The 25,944-nt window shown below is 34.2% G+C and overlaps 1 protein-coding gene across 3 annotated transcripts; it reads right to left on the reverse strand.

The window, feature by feature from the left end:
- Positions 1-1,159: 1,159 nt before the first annotated feature.
- LOC134846138 (sal-like protein 1) lies at positions 1,160-24,468 on the reverse strand. Of its 3 annotated transcripts, none has more exons than XM_063863362.1 (8): positions 23,904-24,468; positions 13,607-14,199; positions 12,901-13,476; positions 12,379-12,531; positions 4,477-4,967; positions 3,922-4,265; positions 3,605-3,782; positions 1,160-2,572 (listed from the first exon to the last, which is right to left on the reverse strand). In XM_063863362.1, the coding sequence occupies exons 1-8, from the start codon at positions 24,121-24,123 to the stop codon at positions 1,441-1,443; spliced, it is 3,687 nt and encodes a 1,228-aa protein (XP_063719432.1). In that variant the 5' UTR covers positions 24,124-24,468; the 3' UTR covers positions 1,160-1,440. The 3 variants fall into 3 exon arrangements, with proteins under 3 accessions (XP_063719432.1, XP_063719433.1, XP_063719434.1); XM_063863363.1 differs by lacking the exon at positions 23,904-24,468 and adding an exon at positions 16,720-16,794; XM_063863364.1 differs by lacking the exon at positions 23,904-24,468 and adding an exon at positions 15,634-15,725.
- Between the last annotated feature and the right edge of the window lie 1,476 nt (positions 24,469-25,944).

The following is a 25,944-nucleotide window of genomic DNA, read 5'->3' on the forward strand; positions in this document are numbered from 1 at the left end:
GCATGGCGGTTATTTTAAATCAGCACTAATGTAGCTTGTTCAGCACAATTTGCAATAAAAATTCGATAAACAGCAAAAAACTTCAGCAAAATGCAATCTAATTTAATGAAATATATCATCAAGTTTCAACGAAATTTTTCTGCTGACCGCAAAAACATCTCTTCAACTACCTAAATATTTTTGAAATGAGAGAGGACGTATAAACAACGTGTTTCGATAATACCCTGTAGAGCTATTTTGGAATCTTTCGACAATGGAGAAATCGAGTAGAGTTATAATCGGAGCTTGTTTTTGTTAAAGTATAGGCATTTATCTTCAAAATTTTTGCCTTGAATCGTCATTTTTTTTGTCCAAAATAGTTTTTGTCTATTATAGCCTCTCCAGTTTTTTTTGAAAATTCATTTTTCTTTTGCTTTCGAATTTGAATTTTGCTCAAAATGGTTTTAGTCCATTGTGTCAGAAATATTGTATTTTCTCAGTTTGATGCTGTTTGCTTAATTTTAGGGTTAATGGGCACAGCGCGCGCGTGTCGAATCTTAATATTTAGAGGCACTTAGCATAGTAGTAGGGCGTTGACTTTGAGATCGTCATATCGAGTAATCGATCCCCTGCCGTGGCAATGATAGTGCGTGAGGTCAAGCTCTCACTTGACCTCTAGCTTCAGGTCTACCACGGCTCCAATAACGGTACCCTGTGAAAGTTTTGACAAAAAAATGGCCTTGAGTCGCAAAAAAAGCTTCTCTCAAAGACATAACTTAGTCTAAAATGTGGGGAAATAAGAGAAATGGTCTATGCTTAGACTGGCTGGATAGCCTTTCATAGATCCTCTGCCAATCGCAGAAAACACAATTAATTATTAATTATTATTTATTTAAAGAAAAACTGATTTTGTCGCGTTTTAACATTTAAAGCTTCTAAAGGCACCGCACCAATCGCGATTGTTTATCATCATTCTTTTTTGGCATGGACGTAAATACCTATAAATTGTCATGAAGCTAATCGTCTCTTTATTAAAACTTCACATGCTTCGAACGTATGAAAACATTTATCCAACTTTTTCCGCTGAAAAAGTTTCATTGTGGGAGCGAAACGCGTTTGGAGTAAGTCTTAGCATGAACTCCTCGCTGAGTAGTTTTTTAAAGTTGAGTCGGGAAAACTGTTCAACTATTAACTTGAATTTAGTGCAATAAAGTTCGAATACACAATTTTTAGTGTTTTGCAAAATAAAATAAACATCAAACAAATAGATAAAGTATAGGAATGTGAGATTTTGTGATTTAGATAAAGATGATTTGAGATACAATTTTATACGAGAAGTTAGGATAAAGAAGCTACAAAAGTAAACGCTAAAGCGCTTTAATTTTTTTTGCTGATTCTGTACAAATTGCATAAATTTCACGCAAAATTTAGAACTAAGTTTTGGACAAAATGTCATTTAGGTCAGGTTTTCAAAAGGGCATTTAAAATACTATTCTGCGCTGCAGATATTTGGTTTTCACAAGATTTAGGGAAGCAAGAGTTTGTGTTAGCAATTGAAACGCTTGTAGTAGCTTGATTAGGGCTTGTGATGATACTTCGATCTTTTGGTTCAAAATCTTTTTTGACAAAGTTGCTCGAAGTTATGTAACTAGCTTGTGACGCAGCAATTGCTTCAGAGTTGTTACCAGGTGTATTACGTAATAACTTGTTCATTGCATCATTACCCCACGATGTGGGAAGTGTGAAATCAAATCGTGAACTTAAACCAGCAGAATTAGTGTTCACACTCGGATTCAGGTTCCGATTAAGTTCAGGTTGGACGTTGTAGAAAGGAAACAAACTCGAAGCGGCAGCAGCGGCTGCTAAAATTGATGACGGATTAGCGACAAGTTGATTTTGATTGGATACCGGCAAGGAACGAAAGTAGGGTGCGGATGCCGAATCGATCCCGGGAATCCCGACTGGGTTCAAACCTACGGGGTCATTTGAAGTTCGACGCCCTCGTCTACTGGGTCCATTGTAGATATGAGTTCCCATGTGAACTTTCAAGTTACCTTTCGTCGTGAAAGCCCGTTGACAAATTGCACACTTGTACGGCTTGTCACCTGTGTGAGTACGTGTGTGTATCTGCAGTGCTGATGCCGATGAAAATGGCTTCGAGCATGTTAAGCAGACGTGTTGTTTGGCCGAACTACCAACGGGATAAAACTGATGCGGGGAACATTCATTTTGACCCTGAGAGTTCTCAGATGGCGAAACTCTGCTAGAATCTCCTGAATATCCAAGAGGCGATTCCGACTCTTTTTTCACACCTTTTTCATCTTCGTCCTCATTTAGCATCGAATAAATTTCCGCCCCATCTGAGTTTTCACCTTCATTCTGCGAGTTTGCGGTTTTAATTGAGTTCAAATTATCACAGTCAGAATCGGTAGATTGTTTTGACTCGCTTTCGTTGATCGCAAAGTCTCCATTCTCTTGCTTCATTTTTTCGAAAGCACTTTTCAGCGACGAGGAAGAAAAGTTCAAAATAGTCGAATCGCTTGTTTCCTGGAGAGATGGGTGCATTTTGTACGTGTTTTCAACGGTGTGATCCCTGAAACCATACCAACAAATTTTACCAACAAATTATGGAAAATGTTCATGGTTTGCTTGACGTTTTTTGAGCGAACTTCAGTTTGTCTCAATTTGAGGTTTTACGACCAGTTAGAGGAAAATAGAATGTTATTTTTGGATAATTTGAAAAACCTATAAGAAAATAGGCCGTATAGTTAATTGTGCCTCGAGGCAGAGTCAATTTGTCTAAATATTTCATGTTCGGCGGTTGGCATGTTTTTGCGAGTTGGTAATATTTGCCATAAAATAATTTAGTTTATTTTCTCAGCCGAAGTCTTTGATTTGTGCTATAGCGCTGGGCGATTTGGGTGCTAAAATGTGCGTTTCTTTCAAGTCGATTCTGTTTATTTCTCTTTATCAAATCATAAAGCTTTTGAAGAAGAGCGGCTCTTTTACAAGTTGACTTCATTAAATTTCCTCAATGTTTATCCATATATTAATGTCAAAAACTGTGCCATAAATTATGGAAATCGGAAACATGTTCTTCAAATAAATGGAACGAGAGCAAATTTTTATCCGCAACTTGTTCAGACTTTCATTTTCAGATCGGATGATGGCAGTCCCTGTAGCGTTGAGCCGTAATGTTTGGGAAAGTTAATCAAAATAAAACCGGCTTGTTTAAACAAAATTCCCTCATATTGGCATTAGTATTACATAAATTTGATATTTTAACAAGTAAAATATCTATAAACAATTTCCCCTTCGACTTGATTGAACCGTTCTGTTAACTAAACACTCAACAACCTTCCTTTACCTTTCATACCTGTGCGATTTTAGTCATAAATTAAGCAAATACAACGAATAATGTCTTTAATTGACAAGAATACACAAATTCGCAAAATGGCTCCAAGTCAAACCCCGCTTTGTAATGTTACAGCGACTTGAACCAGAAAATTCCGAACAGGCTCAGACAAATCTCATTGACAAGTTCAATTTCAAAAAATAATATAAGAAGTGACAATTTTAGGCTAAGTTGTAAGTTAGGGTAAATGGTCAATTCGAAACTACTTACTTCATATGTAAGTCAAGGGCATTTGAAGTGTCGAAGTGCATGTAGCATACATGGCACTGGTTCAGTTGTTGACTTTTAAGGTGCATGTGTGACTCCTTGTGAGTCTCTTGATGCAATTTCATGTTTCCTCGACTGGAGAACTTTCGCTGACAAATTTCACAGCTATATGGCCTTTCGCCTAAAAAAACAATGAAATGAAACGCTTGAATCAATTATAAAACTATTAGAAATCGATGAAATCATTTCAAAAAATCTGATCAATCTGGACTTCGAACCTTGGACATCATGCTTGATAGAAGTAAGTTTTTTTTACTTACCAGTGTGTATGCGGTAATGAATTTTCAGTGCACTTTTGCAGCTGAGAACTTTCTGGCAGACGTTGCAAACGCAAGCGGTCTGCGGCAAATGTTGACTCGAAAATTCCTTGGAGTGAATTCCCATTTTAGTTTCAATATTGTCAACTAGCGCCTGAAGTTTCATCGTCTCACTTGATGAGTTCACGTTTGAGAACTCTGATTGGTTGATACTTTCTCGCTTGTACTGCTCGGCTGCCGTTGCCGCAATCTGGTTGGCTACCGAGTCGCTTCCATCTTCAGGGTTCACATGTAGAACCTGTAGGGGCGGTAGCTTCATTTGATCCAACGAATCTTCATCTTCATCACTAAAGTTAAAAACAGTAAAAATTAATTTACTATTTACTCGTGAAAACATAACATTAAATTTATATATATAAAAAATTGAAATACGTAAATTGAAATAGTGCTTAAGCGAGCATCGCAAAATCAAATGAAAGACCACCGTATAGTGTAAATCGAAATCTCGCTAAAACTAATTCAAAAAAATTGCTATAGTAGCCATCATCAATAAATAACCTGTTTTCGTTTTGACCAGCTGAAGTAGTCAAATTGATCGGCTGCTGACTGGGATCAACGAACACCTGGTCCGAATCGCTGTCGTCTTCGTCATCACTGAAGCTAGTCTCGTCTTTCGTTTTCATTGCCTCCAAATCCTGCGCCAGCTTCAGTTTCAAATTTGGGTCGTCTGCTATGCTCGATAGAATGGCCAGGGGTGAAATATCTGGACTTTGCGATACCGATGGATCCAATTTGGATATCTGAGGACTTCCAATTACTTGGTTTGCCGACGTTCTGGGACAACGATCGAACGCCCCTGAGCACTCGGCTCGAGTTGTCGGAGACTGAGAGCAACCGGATCGACCTATCAGTCCGAGGTGGCTCAAAGTAGGGTGAACTGGGTTTAGAAGTGTCGGCTTGCCGGAAGACCCGACTGGGTTTTCTGGGAATGAGGAGAGGAGGGTCGGAAAGTTGGCGTCCAGATATTCTGGAACTGGATTGGAGTTCATCTAAAATAATTAAATTCAGTTTTACATGTTTGTTATAATTAATTAAGTCTTGTATTTTAAATTAAGATACATTTTTCTATGAAACATGTGCCATTTTTCTTTTCCTGATTTTTGGGAAATTACGCGGAGACGTCGGTTGAGAAAGGGAGCACATTTATGACATGCTTTTAACAATTTACAATTCATAAAGTTTATTTGATTTTAGCCTGAAGTTGATTGAAAGCTTTTTGTTAAGTCTCTATTTTCTAGTTTGATTGGATTGACAACTTATCACAAAAACATGTGTGCCATTTATTGTTCAATTTGCTGATAAAAACAGGTTCTTCTGTTCCTTTTCCCCGGCAGAGCAAAAGGATACAAAACTGTGGAATTGAAAAATTATGATGTTACTGACAGTTTATGTGGATTTTTGAGCATTTAAATTTGATTGACGGGCGGGGAGCGCTCAACATAAAAAATTAAGAGACGGTGGCAATAAAAAGCAGGAGTGATTTTGACATTGACGTTTAAAAATGGCAAGAAGACAAAAGTACAAAAGACGACTGAAAAAGGAAAACTTGGATTGTTGAAAATATTACCACCACAAGGCTCAAGTATAAATCTCAAGTACTCCATTTTAAACCAGAATTTACCATTTTCACTAACTTACTGAGAGATAAGTTAAAGATGTCTAAAAGAAGGACTTTTTTTCTATTTAAATTATGGACGTGAATTCTATTGAAATATTACTAAAGTTAGCCTATAAATATAACCCTAGCAGAGCATATTTAAGGCAGCAAATTGCTGGTATGAAAAAATTGAAATCGAAATGATTTCATTGAAAAAGGATAAAAAGAACAAAAACCGGGGAAATGCAAAAAGGCTCGACAAGAGCAGAGAAAGATAAGTTAGCATGGTATAGATTTTTATTATTATCAAAAAATCATTAAAAAGCGGTCGCTTTATGCCAGTTCTGTTTAAAAATGACATGTGTCAATCATTTATAAGCAATTTTATCATCATAATCAGCAGTCACTTTTGCCCCTAAAAACCCAGCAATTTTAACCCCATAATTTCAAACAAAAGTTTTGCTTTTAGCTAAGAAAAAATTATCATGAAGTAAAATAGACCAAATTGAGACCTTTACAAAGCAACTATTTCTCTTACGCAACTCTCGAAAACTTTAAACTTATACTGTTCCAAAAAAAATAATTAAGTACTTTTTGAAAGAGTCAAGTTTATTTAAAATTCTAGATTTGTAGTATAGTCAAAAAAGAATTGTAAAAATTGACTTATAATAAAAGCGAGCGCGGCAGGCAATTATGTTAACTTCAGTTTTCAAACAAAAATGCAATTGTCAGATTGCAATAAGCGAATGCTTTTCAATCTGCCTCCATCAAAAATATATCCCCTCTTTGTGGGCTAAATTCCCCTCGAGTTTTAATATAAATAGAAAGTGTCAAAAAGCGTTATATTGCGGAATAAAAGGCAATTATTCGGCATAAAAAGAGCCTAAGGGCGACATCAAGTTTTATTCAACTTCAATTTTTTCACAATTTTCTCTTCCTCGTAAAAATCAACTCTGATCCCAAAGTTTTATAGAAGTGAGACCGGTGAATTTATGGTTACTTTTTCACTTGATCTTTTTTTACATAGTTTTTTTTAACTTTAATTTATTTTTTGAATCTGAACAAACTTTAAGAATTTTAGTTTTGACACTAATGTTACATGGCAGATATGGTGTCAAGTTTTCCTGAACAATTTTGGGAAGTTGAAAAAATGAGAACTGGCTGGCATGACACGTGGGGGAAATTTATTTCCTAATTCGTTTTGACGTTTTCCAATTGCATATTAGGAATTCACGTGGAAACATATCTGAGCTGTCAAAAAAGTATTGAGGTGAATTAATTTAACGACAAATATAATATGTCTCTTCTCATTACGCCATTTTATTTTCCCATTTTCTCCCTTTTTGAGTGAAAAATTACGCCCGAGGTGTAAAATATGTGTGCATTATTTAGGTTCCGATTAGTTTTTGCGCTTGTCAATTTTTGACCTGTCAATTAGCATTAAAATCAATCATCATTTCCCGCAGTTCACTTTATTCCTGAATATAAAATAAATCAGTAACTTAATATTTATCCTGCCATTACTATTTTACTCATCAGTTTGTAAAAAAGTGAAATTCGATACTATTATATATGCTTATAATCTCCACAGACAGCCCCCCCCCCTTAAAAAGCAGCGAATGAAAAGCAGGGCTGGCCGATCTATCGCCGTAAAAATCATATCACAGTCATAAAAACTGAGACAATAAAGCTCGACATCAAAAAATAGTAATCCGATTTATGAATTAATCATCATATCTTTCTTGCATCGGAGATCAATAAAAGCACAAGTTGTACAAAAACAATAAAAAAGACGATAAAATTTAATGGCATTAATTCATAGAGGCAACATAGAGAACAGTGTAACAATTCTTAAAATGTCATTTTTGGAATAAAATTGACGTTACAAACATTTACGTAATTTCAGAGGGAAGTTTGTGCAGACACCGTCTCGCTAAGAAAATATTTAGAGACAAAGTTGGAATTCAAATTACTTTGAAAAAAATTTCCCGGAAACAAAATTATCAAAATATCGATGTGTTGACTCTATAACTTCATTACAGATTCAATGCCTCGTAATTTTTGGTTTCGTAGAAAAACAAAAAAGTATATCTTGGTAATATTTCCTCTAGTTCAAGATTTCAACCGCCTGTTTTTCTACAATAAATACATTTTTCTTGTCTTAAATGAGTTTTTATGTACCATCACAATTGACGCAATTATCGCAAATTTCCCATGCTTTTTTGATTTTTATCAATTTATACGTATTTTGAACCTTTCATTATTTTTTCACATTCTTCTTATTCACATTGGTATGAATACATTTATGATCATTTATACAAACAAGACTGCTCGTATCAGGGCGAAGCCCTGAATGTTCCGACTGCCTTTTAAGGTTTATGGAGCAGTAATAACTTTAAAAAATTAAATGAAATAAAATAAATTGAAAATTTTTTTTCCAAAATTTGAAATTTTTTAAATGAAACTCATCCCCCACACGCCATATAAACTACAAAAGGATAGATTTCGTTCCTTGTAACAAATCAAAATTGGCAAATAAGCTTCGTTCAACCAATTTGGAAGAATTTCTAAGACGGATTCAATCTCCGCTTACGCGTTAATAGCTCGAATTATATCGCGCGTTAATTGTCCCAAATTGGTCAATGGCAATCTTTAAACCCTCATAACTTTACGAAAAATGATCACAGGTGAAATATTTTTTCAAATTTAAGCTCAGGACAACAATACCTTTTGAATGATATAAAAAAATTCCGTCAAAAATGGCTAGTTAAAAAGTCGAAATTTGTCTGAAGAAAAAAAAACCCACCCGAGCACAAATATTCCGTTACTTTCGTATCGAAAGTCGGAACAAAAAGTTGAATCAGAAAAAGCTAAAAGTTTTAGACTTGATATGTTTTAAGTACATACCTTGCAAAATACCAATGGCTTAAATCTCACAAAAACTTTGCAACGATTGTTTCAAGTTAATCAAAATCAAAATTGACACTCTGTTCAATTTTCATCTACAAAAAAATCTACACCGGTTTCAGTCCACACTGAGATTTGTTCTCGAAAACTTTCAGGCATTGATAGAGCTCTTATACGACATATCACTTGACCTCATCTGACCTTTAATTTTGGTGCCTGTTTTTGCCTTGATTCTACTAGAAACTGAGAAGATTATTTTCAAAAAATAAAAAATTGAGTGTATTTTTATGGGTAAAAAGATATTGAAGTCAAATGATACAGGTTTTTGTGAAAAAGAGCTCTGTAACAAATAACTCTGAAAAAAAAATCAAATGTATTCCTTGACAAATAATCGAACTGACCAAACATCTCGATGTTGGCAGCTAGCACAAAAAATAAATGAAACTTTTTCAAACCAATCACACTCCAAATCAAGAAAAATTTAAGAAGAAGCAGTTTTTCAACTTTTTCTGAAAAAGTATCGACAAAAATATATAATATTTAACTTTTTAAAAGAAAGCTACGTTTTTCACAAACTGTTTGAGACAAATGGTTGATTGCTTCAAGAAAATCAGCTAGTGGATTAGAGGGTGATAAATTATTGTGATTTTTTTTCGCTTTCAGACAAAAAAGATATCAAGAAAATAAACAAAAACCAGAGGCCGACCAACAAACTCAATTCTCATAGCAAATTACTGGCATTTTTCAAGCAATTTGTTTCATTTCAATGGGCTGTTTTCAATACAAGTGTTTTATGAATCCTCACACAGTTACCAAATGTTTGGGTTATTTTTTTGTAATAGGCAGCTAAAAACTTGCCGAATTCTGATGGTATATTTCATAAGGTTGGAAATTGTTAATTTACGGATGTTTTTGCGGTTTATCGAAATTTCACAGCATTTTGTTCTAAACAAGCTTCTATAGTGCTGATTTAAAATAATTTTTTGGTTTAAATTGTCAAAAATGATTTTAATAAAAAATCTTTGTAATGTTTGCCACTTGTTTGTAATGTTTGCCACTTACAGTAAAATTCGTTTTGCCAAATTTCAAACCAAAGTAACATCATTAAAACGGATCAAATATTTTTTATGAAATACTCTGCCAAAATATTCAGATTGTATCAAATATTCTGTCAAACATTGTTGAAATTTCGAAATTTTTCTGGAGCACAAATTTTCTTTAAGACCGGAACAAAAACGTTCTCTATTATTCAATCTCTCATTCTCTGAAGCATACAGTTTTGCTCTCTTGATGATAGCAGATTAACTGAAAAACAGCTCCACTATTTTCTCTAAATACTGATATCAATTTATGCTTCAGTGGAGGAGTGAGGAAAGGCTTTGGACTCAAAAATAGAAGTTTTTGATGATAAACAAAAATTGTCAATAAAATTTTGCTTTTAGCTTGAAAATTGGTCGCTACTCGCTCAACAACTGAGTGCTCTTGTTGAAATCTGGTTTCAAAAATATAAATAAATATCACTAGGATGTTTGGTTTTACATCTTCAGAATTAAACTGAGCTAAATCCGACTTTGATATACTTTTTTCGTGAAACCTTGGGATCCATAATGAAATTGTTTCTTTGATTTTCGATGAAGTTGGTTCAATATTGTATTTAAAGTGGAGCGTGTGTCTTTGCTATTAGGTTATGGAATATGTTATTTTTAGTTATGCTAATGCGTACCATTGAGACTGTGAATTGATGGAAAGGATGAAATTTTTTTGACAGTGAAATAATCTTTTTTAGTGAAATGCATTCTGGGAGGTATTAACTGCTTATCAAAGCTGTCAGATTGAATATTAAAATTAATGGCAATGGGATTCGATTCATTATTCCTTCCAATGCAACCCCCCAATCTAGTTTATCATACAAATTACGCTTTTACAATTACATTTCAAATACTCCTTTCTGATAAAAACAAAGAAGACGAATTAAAAGAAGACAGAAAAAATGAATAACTAATCCATTTTCAGTAAAGTCTTCTTTATAACTCAACAATACAATTTTACTTTTCAATCGGAGTTTTTACCCCTTTCTCTGAAAAAAATCAAGAACTGAAAAAATACGACCAGGTCACATCGCAAAAACAAGATTTAATTTTGCTGAAAATTGGGTTTTGGAAATTTTCGAATCATTAAACGACAACAATGAGTACAATCACTTTTCGTAAAAAAAAATTATACTGCAAAAGGATGGAAAGCACACTGCTGATGAAAAAGTGTTGGAATATTTCATTTCATTGAATTTCAGAAACACAAATAGTTCGCGGCCATAAAATATCAAAGAAGGAAAATTAGGTCACCCTAAATTTAGTTTACATATTGTTTGTTGTTTATCAGAGCCGCTGAGTTGAGTTCTGCTGGTTTAAATTGAGCGTATCTAAAATTAATTATTATACTAGGGCTTTTTCCATCTTTAATATTTTCTCTGTAATGTATCTCTAAGCTGGGATTGGGTTTTGTGATAAAATAATGATATATTTACATGTATTTCTCTGGTTTTTCAGAAATTTAATCAGAATAGCCTTAAGGAAATAAAATTTTGTTCGACTTTAAAGAAGCCGGTCTTTTTCTAGCGTATAATTTCATTTTTGATGAGGTATAAAATTTTGATGAAAAACCTTTTGATCTTTCAGCTGCGCGATGGGTGAAATCCTGATTAATTCTTGCTCGCCCAAATTTATTTGAAATAATAATTTTCTACCCCTTTTATGATTCCGACTGCCGCCTCAATGCAACCTCCCCCAACCTCCCCCGCCCGATTGAAACACTAATTTGTGCTTTCCAAGTCGCAATTCCACCCAAGGGTAGAGTCAAAAACATTTAACCCAAAATTGAATTACTTTCAAATCAAAGATGTATGGATCATGCATCGTATCTTTGTGATTTAGATATTTAGCACTGATAATTTGACCTGTTAGCATAAATCACCAGCTTACTTTGATAACGACTTACTTAGATAGCAATTTAATTTAAAAACTTACAGTCATTTTTATCGTAGCCCCTCCAGTAAAGTAAAAAAAAGTAGTCTCACCAAATTATGATCTTTTTTTTTATATTTTGGAGGTCTATCATCTTTTTCTAAACTAGTCATTTTCACGAAAAGACTCTAAAATTGTTAAATCTTTCATCTCTCAGTTTTGGAAAAGGCTATCAAATGAAGTAATTGTTCCGGCCACTGAAAATGGGTAGGAATTTTGTCTTCGGGTTTTTTGTATTTTTTTCGCAAAATCAGGTACCTCAAATAAATCATCAGAATGGGTTGAGTGATGTATCATATTATAGCTCTCTCTCTCTCTCTGTCTGATTTATTAATTTTCAAAAAAAAAAATTAATGTTGAGAAAAACCAGTTTGAAATTTTTTTGGTCGAATTCGAGCAAGTAAAAGCGAGAGTAACATTTAATGTTTTTATATGAAATTTGGTTATTCAAGAAAATAACTCAGTTTTACGAAAGGAAAACAAGTTAATGAAGGAAAACAAATTAATGCTTCGCAGGCATTTAAAAAAATGAAAAATGGAAGACAACTGCCGTTTTAATTGTCTGATCGTTTTTTAGGAACTCTCACCACGCCACGCACACAAAATACGACCTTCTAAAAACGAAATTAAAAAAAAGGTAAAAAAATTTTCATAAGACTTTTTATAAATAACTGTCGGAATATTCTGGGTTACTTGCACAGCAAGCGGCTACTTCTATTAAAATGAAATTATTTTGCGTTTTTAATAGCAATATATTTATGGGAAGTTGATTGAAGCGTTGTTAAAAGCAACATTTTTATGGGAAGTTGACGTTTGTGTTCATATGTGTGATTTGCGTGCGAGTAGTTGGGGTCAAAAGGTCAAACAATCACTGACCTCCACGGATGGGTATTTGGCCTTGTGTCGCTGGAAGTGGACTTTGAGGTTGCCCTTGGTGGTGAATCGGTTGCCACAGATGTTGCACTTGAAAGGACGCTCCCCCGTGTGTGATCGCACGTGGATCTGAAGTGCACTGTCACTGCCAAATGGCTGAAACAATCAAAGCATGAATCATAGATGAAATTAACTCGGGTCAGAACTAATTATTTAAGTTCAATAGGTTTTCTGAATCGAAATTGATTTCAAGACAAATAAAAATTGTATCATTTTGTCATAACTTCTAAAAATTCGAACTTTAATTAAACTTCAATTGGTTGTCTTAAGGAAAAAATCTTCTATACGATACAGGATTAGATTGTAAATGAAAACACAATTCGGCTTTTTGTTTCCTTTTTTAGTTCAGGTTCTACAACGTCGCGGGTCCATGACTAGACTCTAGACTTAGCCTCAAACTGTATTGCGAGAAATAGAAAACAGATTTTAAAAAGAAATTATTTAAAAATCAGGCTGAAAACTGACCTTTTTGCAAAACTTGCAGCGATGTCTGTATGAATTATGACTGTCTCCATTGCTCACAGTTGGCAAATTTTTCACGTTCTTCGTGTCAATCGGCGATCTTTCAGACTCGGCTTTGATCAACTTCGGCATGATCAAATCCGACGCTGGATGACTCATATCAGAACTCATATGCGCCTTTCGTTTCAACAGGGGAAAACTTGCCATTCCAGTATTGATTCCCAAATCCCAAGGTTGCGGTTTGAAACCAGAGTTCAAAAATGAACCGGTTGGGTTATGGTTGGTAATGACTGGACTTTGGCCTATGCCCAAAGTCAGTGGGTAGTTTGGAGGTAAACTATTCGTTGAGCCCAGCAAGTTTGACAAGAATTGAGATGATAAATTTGGGGAAGACTGCGGATCATTTTTGAAAGCAAGCGGCGACGTCTGGTGGTTGTTTGTGGCTGAGATTTGTGTGGGGATTTTGAGACTGTTGTTGTTATTGTTGTTGGTGGGTGAGTGCTTGTTGATCAGCGAATTGACCGACAGGGGGTTTAAGTTTTGGTGCATTCCGAGCATGTTGGAGAACGATGAGTATTGCTGAAACAAAAAATTTTGCGTGAAAATTTTTTTTCTCGAAAAATAACGACCCATGGATTTCAATAATTTAGAAAGACGCTCTTGAATGAACCAAAAAATTGAATTTTGAGTAGCAGAATTATTGACTTACATTTTGAAGTAGAAGACCTGAATAAGGGTGCAACAAGGCGCCTGCGCCTCCTCCATTGGTATTTTGACCCGGTTGGAACAACCCGTTGCCAGCTGTATTATTCGAGGATGCCATTGCGAGTTGCAGAAACACACTTTGCAGGTATTGCGTCACTTGTTGAACTTGACGTTGCTGCTCTTGTTGCATTTGTGAGTTCTGCAGGCTCGCATACGCATTCAGGCTAGCATTAGTTGATGTTACATCTTGCACGCTTGATAGGTAACTTTGCAGATACTTTTCGGTCAGTAGTTTTTGAGTCGCAGCATCAATTCCCAAACTTTGAAGGTTCGGATTCAGAGCCGAAGCCGGAATGTTGTCGGCCTGTCGCGTCTCAATTTTCACTTCCGACACGAACTCGGCATTAGGTGGTGTCATTTTTACTCTAGACTGTTCTTCGTGAAGTTGCTCAGCATTCAGATCTGAGGACCCATTTTGTTCACTCCAGTCATCTGACAGGTGTCTTTGAACTCCAGGAGTCTTTGAGTGTTGGTTAAAATAGTCGTTTTGAGGTTGTGAGTCACTTACGCTCGACGGAATCTCCATTTTTGACGAATCTGAACAAGTTTTATCTTTGTTTGAATAAATTTTAGTTTTTTCTTTAAACTCGTGCAAAAAATGATAAATATGAAAATTAATATTTAATTTGGAAAATATGATTTTCTCGGATCAGAAGTCAGAAGTTATTACTAGGGAAGATTATTTACACCGGAGCGAGTTTGAAATGCAGTCGCGGCGAGAGAATTACTGGAGTAGTGCTGAAATATAATTTGCATGGAAAGCAGTTTACTTTTATGGAAATAAAAAGATGTCAGGTTATTGCTGGGTTTATAAACCAGGCGGGTAGGGGGTAGGATGAAGAGGTGGCGATGGTGGTGGGGGGAGGGGGTTGGGTTTATAAGTTATTACTGACATATAACGGCGGAATTGATTAGCATGTGCTCAAGTTTGGCCACACTTGATTTGCGATATTTTGTATTTATGATTGAATTATTAAAATTTCAAGGTCTTCGGGGACTAATCGGAGGTCGAAATTCTTCCATTGATTGTTTTGTTGATGAGTGGCATTTATTATATTTATAACCTCCCCGTTTATTATCGAATTCAATTCCAGTCCCATAACTCATTTTCGCTCTTCTCTAATCCCCCCTCTCTCCTCGAACAAGTCCTTTCTAAATGCTCGACCTAATTGAGGGCTTAAAATGCACCGAAATAATCAACAATCCTGCACTGCCTGATTGTCGTCACGCCTCAATGGAGAAGAGAAAAGAAAAGAAGCGGCAATGGCCATTTTCTGCCACCAAATAACCAACCAACTCCGAATTACTCCAAGTCAAGTGGATGGCCAACGCCAACCAACGCCTAACAGTTATCAAAATAAAAAGTATATTATTTTAGTTCTATTTATTTTTGATAAAAACAGAAAAACATTAACAATTGGAAAGAAAACTGCAGATGTCTATGAGCCAAACTAACTTAATTAGAACCGTACCATTCATTACATCATGCAAATTTACCCGCGACTTCAATTGTTCAAAACCCCAGTATTTCTAAACCATGAATTCGACAACTTTTTAATTAACCCAGTATTTCTTATTTCGGAATAATTAAAATAAGTTCAACTCAAATTATCATAGCACTGTGTTGGGTGAATAAAGGTACAACATCTAAAAGTGTAGGTAAGAAAGGCCAGGTTGAAAAATTCAATAAGGCGGAATTGAGTTGATACGATTCATTTATTATCTTGTAAATATACGCAGAAAAGATTATGAATTTTTGTTTATAGCTGCGCAACTAAATTCTAATGCGCCCCGCGGCAGCTCAAAATTTTCCAGAGATATGATAAAATATATATATTATGCGAGGAACAAATACTTGAAAATATTGCATTTTTGCGATCGATATATTAAAATCGATACTGTGAAATTCAAGCAGGAAAACATTTGCGAAAATTAAATAAAATCGATAAAAATTTACATAAGTTTACTCACCGAGGCTTTGTGGCTAATGAATCACATTTATGTTTATTATATTTTTACAACTGCAAACCTGTTGAACAAATTAACAGGGCACTCTGAGATATTATTTATTAGGAATAATAAAATGAAATAAAAGTTAATGGTCGTTTTAATTTAAGTATCAGCCACTATGTTTGTGCAATAAAGGTGTGATTTATACCAGTTTTTATTGTCGAAAATTTGCCAAATGGCGTAGAAGGCTTCTTGTGAAAAGGTATGAAAATAATAACTAATTCATAATTTCACAGCAGTTTTATGGTCGGGGTTGACGGCTCGTGACAAAATAGTTGCCTTTTATTCATTTATCATTCTTTGTTCTTTCATTCACCAAAATAAGTGATCTGAACAAAAACAAAAAACAAAAAAAAACTGAGGATCAAACAAAAATTACCAGATATTATTTTGCATAAATAGCCGTAATGTATACAATCAAATATGGAGACTTGATTGATTTGGAATATTCTCGTCAGTTTTCTGCTTTCAAGTTGTTTTAAATTTTTTTCGACTTTGTGAAATAGCGCCTCGGAAAAGAAACACTTTTTGATGTGATAATTCAGTTATCGCGTTTTATGACTGTAAGTTATGATATTTGCAGAGGCCATTAAATTTTATATTATATCATATTGAAATGACCAGCAGATCAAAAAAGGCTTTGTTTAAATTTCCATTTATTCCAGTCTCGTTTTCTCTCGCCTCGTTTGCTTGTGACCCAAAATACACAAATGAGAGCCCTCACTTTAGCCCCGTTTATTTAGCACAACTCACAAATTTGATTGCTGCTAAATTAATAGGGATAACATCTAACGGCAGAGATATACGAATGGTAGAATTTATGACCAAAGTTGGCCGACAATAATTTCGAAACTGGTATCATAATAAAAATTGAAATTTAATTTGACTCTTAAGGGTCATACCATCGCAAATTTGACTCCGATACATGCAAAAAAAAATAAAGGCAGAAAAAATGAGAAAAAAACTTCTATTCGCAAATTTATTCAATTGGAAAAAATCGTTTGTTAAAAGCCTCTTTCAAATGTCGTCGAGTTTGAAGAAACTTACATAAACCATATGAAGATAAATTGGACAACTTCTGACCAAAATTGAAATCATTTATGAGAAAATAGCAAAGTTGAAATTAGTTGGCAAACTTACCAAGTGGCTGCCGAGTTATTGTAAATTTTGAAAGTAACCATAACTTGTCAGGCAGTCATAAATTATAAATTTATTTGAACACTAACTTGGACTTAATTCATACACAAGATTATATTTTCATAACAGTTTGTTTAGTTTGGTCTCCTTTGAAGAGATCTTTGAGTTTTTCACTTGAATCGACTTCTCGGACTTTTGATGTGGCGCCGAACTAAATCGACCATAAAAATACTCTTTTAAAATTTAACTTCCACAGAGGCTTACACAAGTTAAGAATAATTGAGGTATTCATCATGAATATTTAAATATTTGGATTAAATTTCCTGATCTGAGAACGGAAAGTTTCCTAGAACTGTGAACTGTGACTCACACAATCAAACTTTATTTAATACAAGGATAGCCGGTTGCTGTGCGAGTGGCACTGAATGTTCCGACCCCATTCTCTTCAAGTTAGTGTTTTTTGCACGTCTTGTGATGTAGAGCTATATAAACGCGTACAAATTCAGTGAAATTGGCATAAATGACTACAATTGTCTTCAAAAACTAAAAATTGAAGATGGAAAATATTGTTCAAAAATTTTTTCTCTTTCATTGTTTGCACTAATAGTATTTTTGGAACATTTTTTTTTGCCAGAGAAGCGCTAAATAAGGCTTCCAAAACTAAAAAATCTAATGAAGAAATAGCCTAAATTGGTAATTTTTATACATAAAGAACGTTACTCGATCGCGTTACTCGCTCTGAAACAGACCAAAAAATTCAAAAGTTTCAAACCGGTTTTTCTTGACCATAGGATTGTTTTGGCAATTTTAGAATGTCGTTCGAATCATGATGGAAAGGGCTTCAATATGATATATCACTCAACCCAATCCGATGACATTTTGTTATACCTGACTTTGTGTGGAAAAAACTAAAAAAAAACCTAAAACGCCTGTCTACAAAGTTTTTCCCAGTTTCAATGGTCGCAACAAGAACTAACTGAACGTTTCTGTACAGAATCTGAATGTTCCGGATAGAACCGGGTTATTGTCAACAAAAAACCTTGAAAACTTGAACCAAGCTACTCGCTGGAAAAAAAATTCTTATAGCAAGCAGCGCATCTTACAGCTTTGCACAGATTGATCCGAGAACCATTTTTAAGAGGGATCAACTTACTAAAAAATCGTTTTCATTGTGGTTCTTTGAGTTTGATCATTTTATTAGAACATCATTTTCCAAACATTTAAATAGATGACCTTTGATGCTATTCCTTAAAGTATCCTTTATCTGGTAGATTTATAAACATTCGCTTTTCCATCTAATCTCCCATAAATTCAGCCGCATAATATTTATATGACACCAAAATACAATATATACTCATGTGCGCTTATAAACTTGAAAGGGCGAATTTATTCATCACCTTTGATGACAAATTGATTTATGGAAAATCGCTCGGTTTGAAGTGAACAAAATATGCGCACATGAAATTTCATAATTTCAAGTAGAGTAATCAAGTAAAAAAATAAATCCTTCACTACAACCTGATACTTTCGCTTTTAACTTTTTCTCTTATAATTGATTTTTATCAAAAGCAGCTCTGCTTTTGACGAAAAAATGACATAATTATTTTGCCAAACTTAGAACTATATTCATAAACTTTGGAAAAAGTGATCCTTTTTTTTTACAAAAATTGGGACATCCATTTGATTTATTGTGTTCTTTGAAGTGTGTAAGATGTCCGCAGAAAAAAAAACTCCAACTTTTTTGAAAGGCGTTTTAGTTCAAAAAATCGCCCTATAAACTGAATGAAACTATATCTTACCTTGTTGAATATTTTGTTGACTTGTGGGTAATTTTTACAAATTGATTTTTTTTTTGCTGATTGAAATGTGATATCAGTTGACTTGGTTAAGTTTTAGTCAAGTTATTTCTTTATGAGTACCAATTCATAGGCCTTTGTTCCGACTGTTCAATGGTCGGAGTCGAAGCCACCGAAGCGAAGTGAACAAACCATAACCACTTATCACTACACAATAGTTATGATGACGACTAAGACACGGTCAGGATTTTTAGGGATAATATATCTTGTAATAATAATAGCGACCAAAATTATAATTGCGTCGAGCATATGTAGTGACGGGCCATTTTATGAGCCGAGGCGATACTTTAATTTCCGCAAGCATATCGCATCAAATCTATTTGCCCAAAAACCTAAAAATTGAGTTTGAAATTTTTTTTTAATTTTCCCCCAAAAATTTTTGCTTCTTATCTTTTGATCAGTCGAAAGATCTGAGAGGATATTAGCGAAATTGAAAAGTTCTTATACTCAAAGCAGCATTAAGGCAATTGAGTGGTTTTATGGCTGATATGGCGTATGATTTCTAGTCTGGTGCAGAAAATGATGAAAAGGAAAAGGAAAGAAGATAAATGCCAGAGCCTGTCAAAAACAGCACAAATTTATATTTTATTATTACTTCAAACATCAATACAATATGATTTAATGGCTCAGTGTCGTATTAATATACAAACCCATCATCAGATTAAAATTTTGCAATATACTTGATCAGGTCAATATGAGATGAGAAAAAAAGCTTATTGAAAAAATCATTTATATGATTTTTGGAAAAACGGAAGCTTCAGCTTAATTGAAGTTTCATTGACACTTTCTTAAAGCCTGAAACTATGGATTTTTCTATTGCGTCGAAAGTTTTTTTCAATCTAGTTTTGCCTTATGCCAACCCCCTCAAATCATGGCCTCTCCCCTGTATATGGCACAGTATATTATTCCATAATAACAATGATATCAACATGTGTCTAGCCGGTCAGTTTCTCCACTTGGGATGGGATCAATTAAAAACTAACAGCGCTCTTCCCTTGAAGTCTGACCCCGCCACATTTATGACCTAAATGGCTCTAATCAAAATCGGAAATATTGTTCACAACATCCGGGTAAGTATAACTTAGTCGCACTTCGTTCACATTTTAGTGTCAATACTTTATATTTGTGCATTGTAGAAATGTTTGACTACTGGCTGCGACTGGCTGAAGTTGAGATTGGTGTATTAATTTCGAACCCACTTAATTTTATTACTACAGGCAGCATGGAGTAGATCTGAAATATACACCTTATGGGCACACATAAAACGGCCATGGAATATTTAGATATAATTCAACATCACAAAATGAGGTCAGGCTATATGGCTTTAATGGGGTGCCATTACAAATAGGTGTTTTCTTTACTTACGGCCGATTTTTATTAAACGGCCGTAATAAACCAAACCCCCCTTTTGGGCAATAAAACAATAACTAAATATTGAACCTTTCATGTAGTTTGGTTGGTACACACACAATTGCCCCATATTATATCTATGTATGACTAGAACTATTGGTGTTAAATTCAGAATAACTGTTATTGCTGTTATCAATCAATGCCTGGCGCGAAAGTGTCGTAAAAGCAATCTCGCCTTCAGAAACGGATCAATAAAATAAAGTCAATTATATTTATTAAATTGCTTTCTTCAAATATTACATCCAACACTAATGGTCGGCAGGTTTAATAGTAATAGTTAGTCAATACAATAAAACGGCAGAACAAACTACAATCCGCTATTTTCATATTTAATATCAAACCTTTGACAATTGGGTTCAAACATTAGACGGATGAAACTTATCGCTGCTAATTATTAATTAAACAATAGATTAGTCTTTGTTGCACCAGAAAAGGTGTTTGAATGACCTGCTTTGCCCGGAGTAGAAATTTAGAAATCAAAATTTTGATCCTTTTTTTGGGTCACCAGACAAATGGGGTGACGAAAAGTATATAATGTTTCACAACTAGTGCAGATTATGAGAATGCATTAGAAACTGCAGACAAACAATTACAAGATTTGAAGGAAAGTGGTTACAAAATGTAATTACCTTTTTTCCTTTAATTTTTTTTTTCATTGAATAGCAAAGGGATAGCTATCACCTGGAAAAAAATCAACTTTTTTACATTTAAAAATTCATATCAAGTTTAAATTTATAGTTCGAACAAGGAAAAAGATTAAAAATACAGTATCCTCTAAGCTATTAAAAATACCTGTAAGGTCTTGATAAAACATTAATTTTTCATCCCGGGCTGGAATTTTTTTTGAAGAAATTTTATTATTGCCAACATGAAGCGCAAGCTCGCGGCGTTTTTGTGAATATCAAATTCAAAAGATAGTTTTCTCCCTTTTTGATATAAACAAGCGGCTTCTTTGTAATTTTTATGAAATTATTCAACAAAGATCTTTTAAACTACAGCAAATTCTGCTTTTTCCTAAAATTTTAATGAAGCCGCAAGCATATCTAAGATAAACGACACCAGTTTAATTTATGAGCGCCCATAAACACCTGAATTTTATCCAAAAAGAATCGAATCACTTTTTAAAATTCTTTAAATCAGTGCTATAATTGAACACGGTAAATGAAAAATGAGTATTTCACAAATATGTAATTGAGAGTAAAAATTGATTAATAGATATTCGAATGGAAGCAGGCTTCTCGAATATTTCCAATTTAGTATTTTTCATCAGCGATGATCATCAAAAATGTATTGACGGAATTGAATTCATTCACTAAATTTACCCATTTTTCGGTCTTCAACCCAGTTCATTCAATCCGTCAATGTTTTTGTTCACGGTTTGTGGGAAAAATTAATGGATATTCTAGTATATTTCCGCTTCAAGGAGACTTTAACTCACTAGCAACTTCCGCTTTAAATATAAAAATGATGGAAATATTAAAGAGAAAACAGTGGAAATGGAACCTATGAAATTTGCTCAAAACACCTTTCTTTGCCTTTCCTTTCATCCATTCTCTTTCAAGTTCATTTTAAACCTCCCCCACCCCCCAATCCGAGTGTAGCCTCTAGTCAATTTAGTTAAATTTGGCCCTTGACAGGTATGGCTGACTGACTACAGTACGGGCGACCAAAAAAGGCAAAACAGTTGCGGAAGGATTCACCACCGCCCTCCCATTTGTGGGAACAAAATATAGCCTGCTCTTTTTTAGGATGGAGGTTAAGATTTAAGATCTCTGATGTCAAACTAAAATAACTTATCAAAATTAGTTCAAATTTTGATGATGTTGTTGTAAAATGATTATAGAAATTTCATGTTGATTGAACTTTTATTGGATAATTAGCCGTTTTTAAGTTTCTTATATGCTTTCTACAGCTGCAAAATGTTCATTGAAAAAATGTGTTTTTGGGCATTGCTTTCATTTGCTAAAAACAAGAGGGTTGGTTGATCTAAAGCACAGAAAACAAATATTAATTAAACTCACCCGGGTTGAGGTTTTCAATTTATGTTTTGACCGAATCGACTAAAAACTTGTACGTTTTGACCGTCTCAAAACAAGTTCCATATGTTTTAACCGTCTCAAAGCAAATTATTTATATTTCGACAGTATTTGATTGAAAAAAAAATGTTGGCTGAGAAAAGTATGAAACTCCAACCGTGTTTGACCGAGAAAAAAAAAACAGTTCAATTTTCGACCGTAAACAATGAGAATAAGTGAAGTTTCTGCGATTTGCAGATGGTTTGTGAGAACCTGGCATGTCTATCATTAGTTCATTTCTATTTTTTCTCACTTTCCAGGCCAAGCAATTTTGTTGAGCGAAGCATATTTTTTCGAAGCTGTTTCTTCGAGTCTAGAACTTTCACGTGTTACCACTATTGCAGCCAAAATTGTTCGGGGTGTGCTAGACTTGCAGCTAGAAATCAGGTGAGAGCTCGTCTTCACATGCTATCATTGCCATGGCAGGTGATCTAATACACTTTTTGAGGATCTTAAAGTGAGCGGATTACCTTTATGTTAAATGTTTTACTTTGAGATCGACTACTGTATGTTAAATGTTTCGACCTCTCAAATTTATGCTTTCACCATGATGATGAGTATGAAGCCTTCTCGAACAGGGTTTTTTGGTCGAACACTAACATGTGCTTGATCCGACTCGGTTCAAACATAACTCGCAAGGAAGCATCGTCATCGTTCCGGGTGATTGATTGAGTCTTCTATTTTTTAGCATTGACTTTCCATAGTCATAAATGAGGAAACCTTTAAGTATCAATTTTCTAGCATTAAAGTTTTTCGCATATTTAAAAGAAATGATGGAAATGAGAATACCTTCATAAAATTGAAAAATTAGCCACGAAATTTTCAAACATTCAGTTATATTTCAGCAGCAGAAATTTTTGTTCAGTTAGAGACTGAAATTTAGCAATGATAAGCGATAAATCCTCAGCTCGAGCCCAAATAAGATCAACAGAGTGAACATTGGGGCTTCATGTGAACACATATGAGGACAAATTAGAACGAAAAACGAGTTTGACTTGATACAATTCTTGGATGAGCCAACCTTCCAGCGATAAGGCTCCAAGTTCAGCTTACGACTGAAAGCTATTTGAGTGCATTTTAAAGAAACGTGTTTTAGAATAATGATAAATTAATGGAAAAAATCGAAGCAAAAATAGTTGTGGTAACAAAGCAGAATATTTCGCCCATTAAAAAAATGCACGAAGTTTTCAACGATTGAAAACTAATCAAAAATGATTTTTGCTCTCAGAATCATAATGTTTTCTTAAAATGTTTTTTGGTAACTGGAGTTTTTTTTAAATAACTATTAAAGTAGAGAGCGGTGTAGCTTGAAAGTATAGAGCTGTTGACAAATTAAGCTTAAAGGGACTTTTATTGTTTTTTCTCTGGCGTTAAATTAGTCTGAAAAAAACTTCGAATGTGAAGCCCTGCTGGAAGAGTTTTCATATGAGGGCATACATCCAATTTTCGAGGCAAAATGCTTTTCATTCTCAGTTGGATGAGCCATTTCAGTTCAAAATTTGGCAAAAGGAGCAACGCTAAGCTGAAAATAGTTTCTGCTTCAAGTTCTGCAATAGTTCATGTTGCAGAGGCAGCACAAAACTTCTAAATAACAACACCATTTTTTTTACCTTAGGTTACTATGGAAAAGCGCGACAAGAGATTTAAAATGAACAAATTTGCCACATCCTCGTGTGATTTCTTAAGATTGTTCGAGTTAGAACATACCGGTTGAAGTGAAAAAAATTCAGCAATTAGAATTTTAGACTCTTACCATTTATAAGTTGTTCATCTGGATGGTGACCATGGGCATCATCCCCTTCGTCGCTCGGCCCCATGACGCCATATCCAGGAGCCGCATCTTCGCCATCACCATTGTCCAATGTTGCACGGGACTCTGGACTCCCAACATCTTCAGACTCGTCTTCCATGATTTCCTCTGGCTCTTCCTGATCCAGAAATATATCCGACTGACTGTTTAAGGAGCTCTGCATTGCTTGTTGTGAAAAAGTTAGGTGATCAACGTTCAGAAGAAAAATTCGAAAGATTTCCGCTAATTCAATTGCTTGTGAGATATTAATGAAAAGTTAGTGGATTGTTCATAACAGCTTTGGTAGATAGCCACTACTTGTTAGCTGAAAGAATTGGTAATTGTGTTTGATTGAGAATTTTTAGGTTGATTTTACCTAGCAATCTGTTCTGTGTTAGTTAAGAATTGGAATAAAGTTTGGATAGGGAAATAATCACTAAATAGTGTTTTCTAACTGAATTGAAATTTGCCAATAAAATTCTTGCTTTTATTCTTTTTATTTCTCCATAGAGATGTTTCCTGATTGTTATGTAATGTCTTATATAATTGTCCCCAAATCACTTGGACCGGTTAAAGCAATCAACGTCTCTCAATTCTGATTGGACAAATAGCAAAATCCTACAAATGCCTTCAAATGTGTTCAAGTATATACTTCTCAAGAAAGGTATTTTTTAGATCCAAAATGAATCTTCTTTTTCCATTTAAACTTTAAATACTGCCAAAAATGGATTCTGATTGATACAGTTGACTTTAAATTGTTGGCTACTGGGTTTTTCCAACACTGCTCATGTATTTCTTAGACCTCTCTAAGATTGCTATCAAATTACTTTCATTTATTAAAAACCAGATATCAATATGGAAAATGTCAACAAAAAGGTGTAAAATTAATGAGAAATAAAATTAAATATTTGTTTTCCAAATGAAAATTTATTTACTTACATGGGAGAGCTCAATTTCCAGGATATTGAAGTATAATGTAGTGTATCCGGAACAAAAAATATTACATTTCTATCAATAAATCTCGAAACAACCGAATTAAATGCGAATTGAAATAAAAATTGCACCTAACGATGGCTTTTTTTTATCCATAAGAAATCGTCAAACTCGGGTTTTTAAAAAGCCAAACTCGGGTTTTTAAAAATTTCAAAGGAGTTAGCAACCAGAGAAACTGGTTCCTGTGCAAGTATGACAGATTTTTTCGACAACAAGCATTTATATAAAAAACTAATATAAAATAATTTTTGTTTTTCATTCATTTCAGAAGTTTTATGCCGTTTTCTTGAGCTACAGAAAGAGCTTGAAATTTAAATCGAAAACAGATAATAATAGTTTTAGTATGATTAAATCACTCTAAAATGAATAAGAGACGAATCTATGAAAACTTTTGAAAAGTTTGAAATTAATCTCTCAGCCAAAAATTGGTTATATTCAGAATGCTTTTTTGACACAAAGAAAACATTTTAATTCGGTTTTGAAATCCAAATCAGGACTGAAAAGGTTTCATTTTAATGTCACTCGACCCCATTTGACGCTATTTTGCTGTATCTCAATTTGCTTGAAAACATCTACTCTGAAGATTCTTGAACCACTATGCAAAAAAGGAGCAAAAAAGGAGCGAATTTTTTATTTCTAATTTAGACTATTAAGACCTTGGAACTTTTGTGTTGATGAAAATTTGGAAAAAAAACAATAAGTTTTTTGCTACGAAATTCTGTTTTCAAAACAAAAAATTCAACAACATTATTTTTGAACTTTTATTTTGTCTGAATTGTTTAGCTTTGTTTTTCAAATAAATACAACTCAGTTTGGTTTTTCTATCTGTTTTCGACTACTCCCAAAGACGCTCGCTCAAGTAGAGTAGCATGTTTAAGGTTTTTGAGTCGTCTTTTTAATTTCAAAAATTTCAAATATTTTGGCCCAAATTACAAAAAAAATTGGCCCGAACTTTTCCGTTTCTCAAGTATATATTCTCGTTTTCAGGTGTCCAAGTATTTAAATTCTTAGC

Source organism: Symsagittifera roscoffensis, chromosome 5 (assembly GCF_963678635.1).
Source record: "Symsagittifera roscoffensis chromosome 5, txSymRosc1.1, whole genome shotgun sequence".
In the NCBI taxonomy this organism is placed as follows: Eukaryota; Metazoa; Xenacoelomorpha; order Acoela; family Convolutidae; genus Symsagittifera; species Symsagittifera roscoffensis.

Coding starts and splice junctions, on each gene's coding strand:
- LOC134846138 (XM_063863362.1), bottom strand. CDS start 24,123: ATGCAGAGCTCCTTAAACAGTCAGTCGGATATATTTCTGGATCAGGAA. Junction 12,532..12,900: donor GCTGCAAGTTTTGCAAAAAG/GTCAGTTTTCAG, acceptor TGATTGTTTCAG/CCATTTGGCAGTGACAGTGC. Junction 2,573..3,604: donor GCCCTTGACTTACATATGAA/GTAAGTAGTTTC, acceptor GTATGGTTTCAG/GGATCACACCGTTGAAAACA.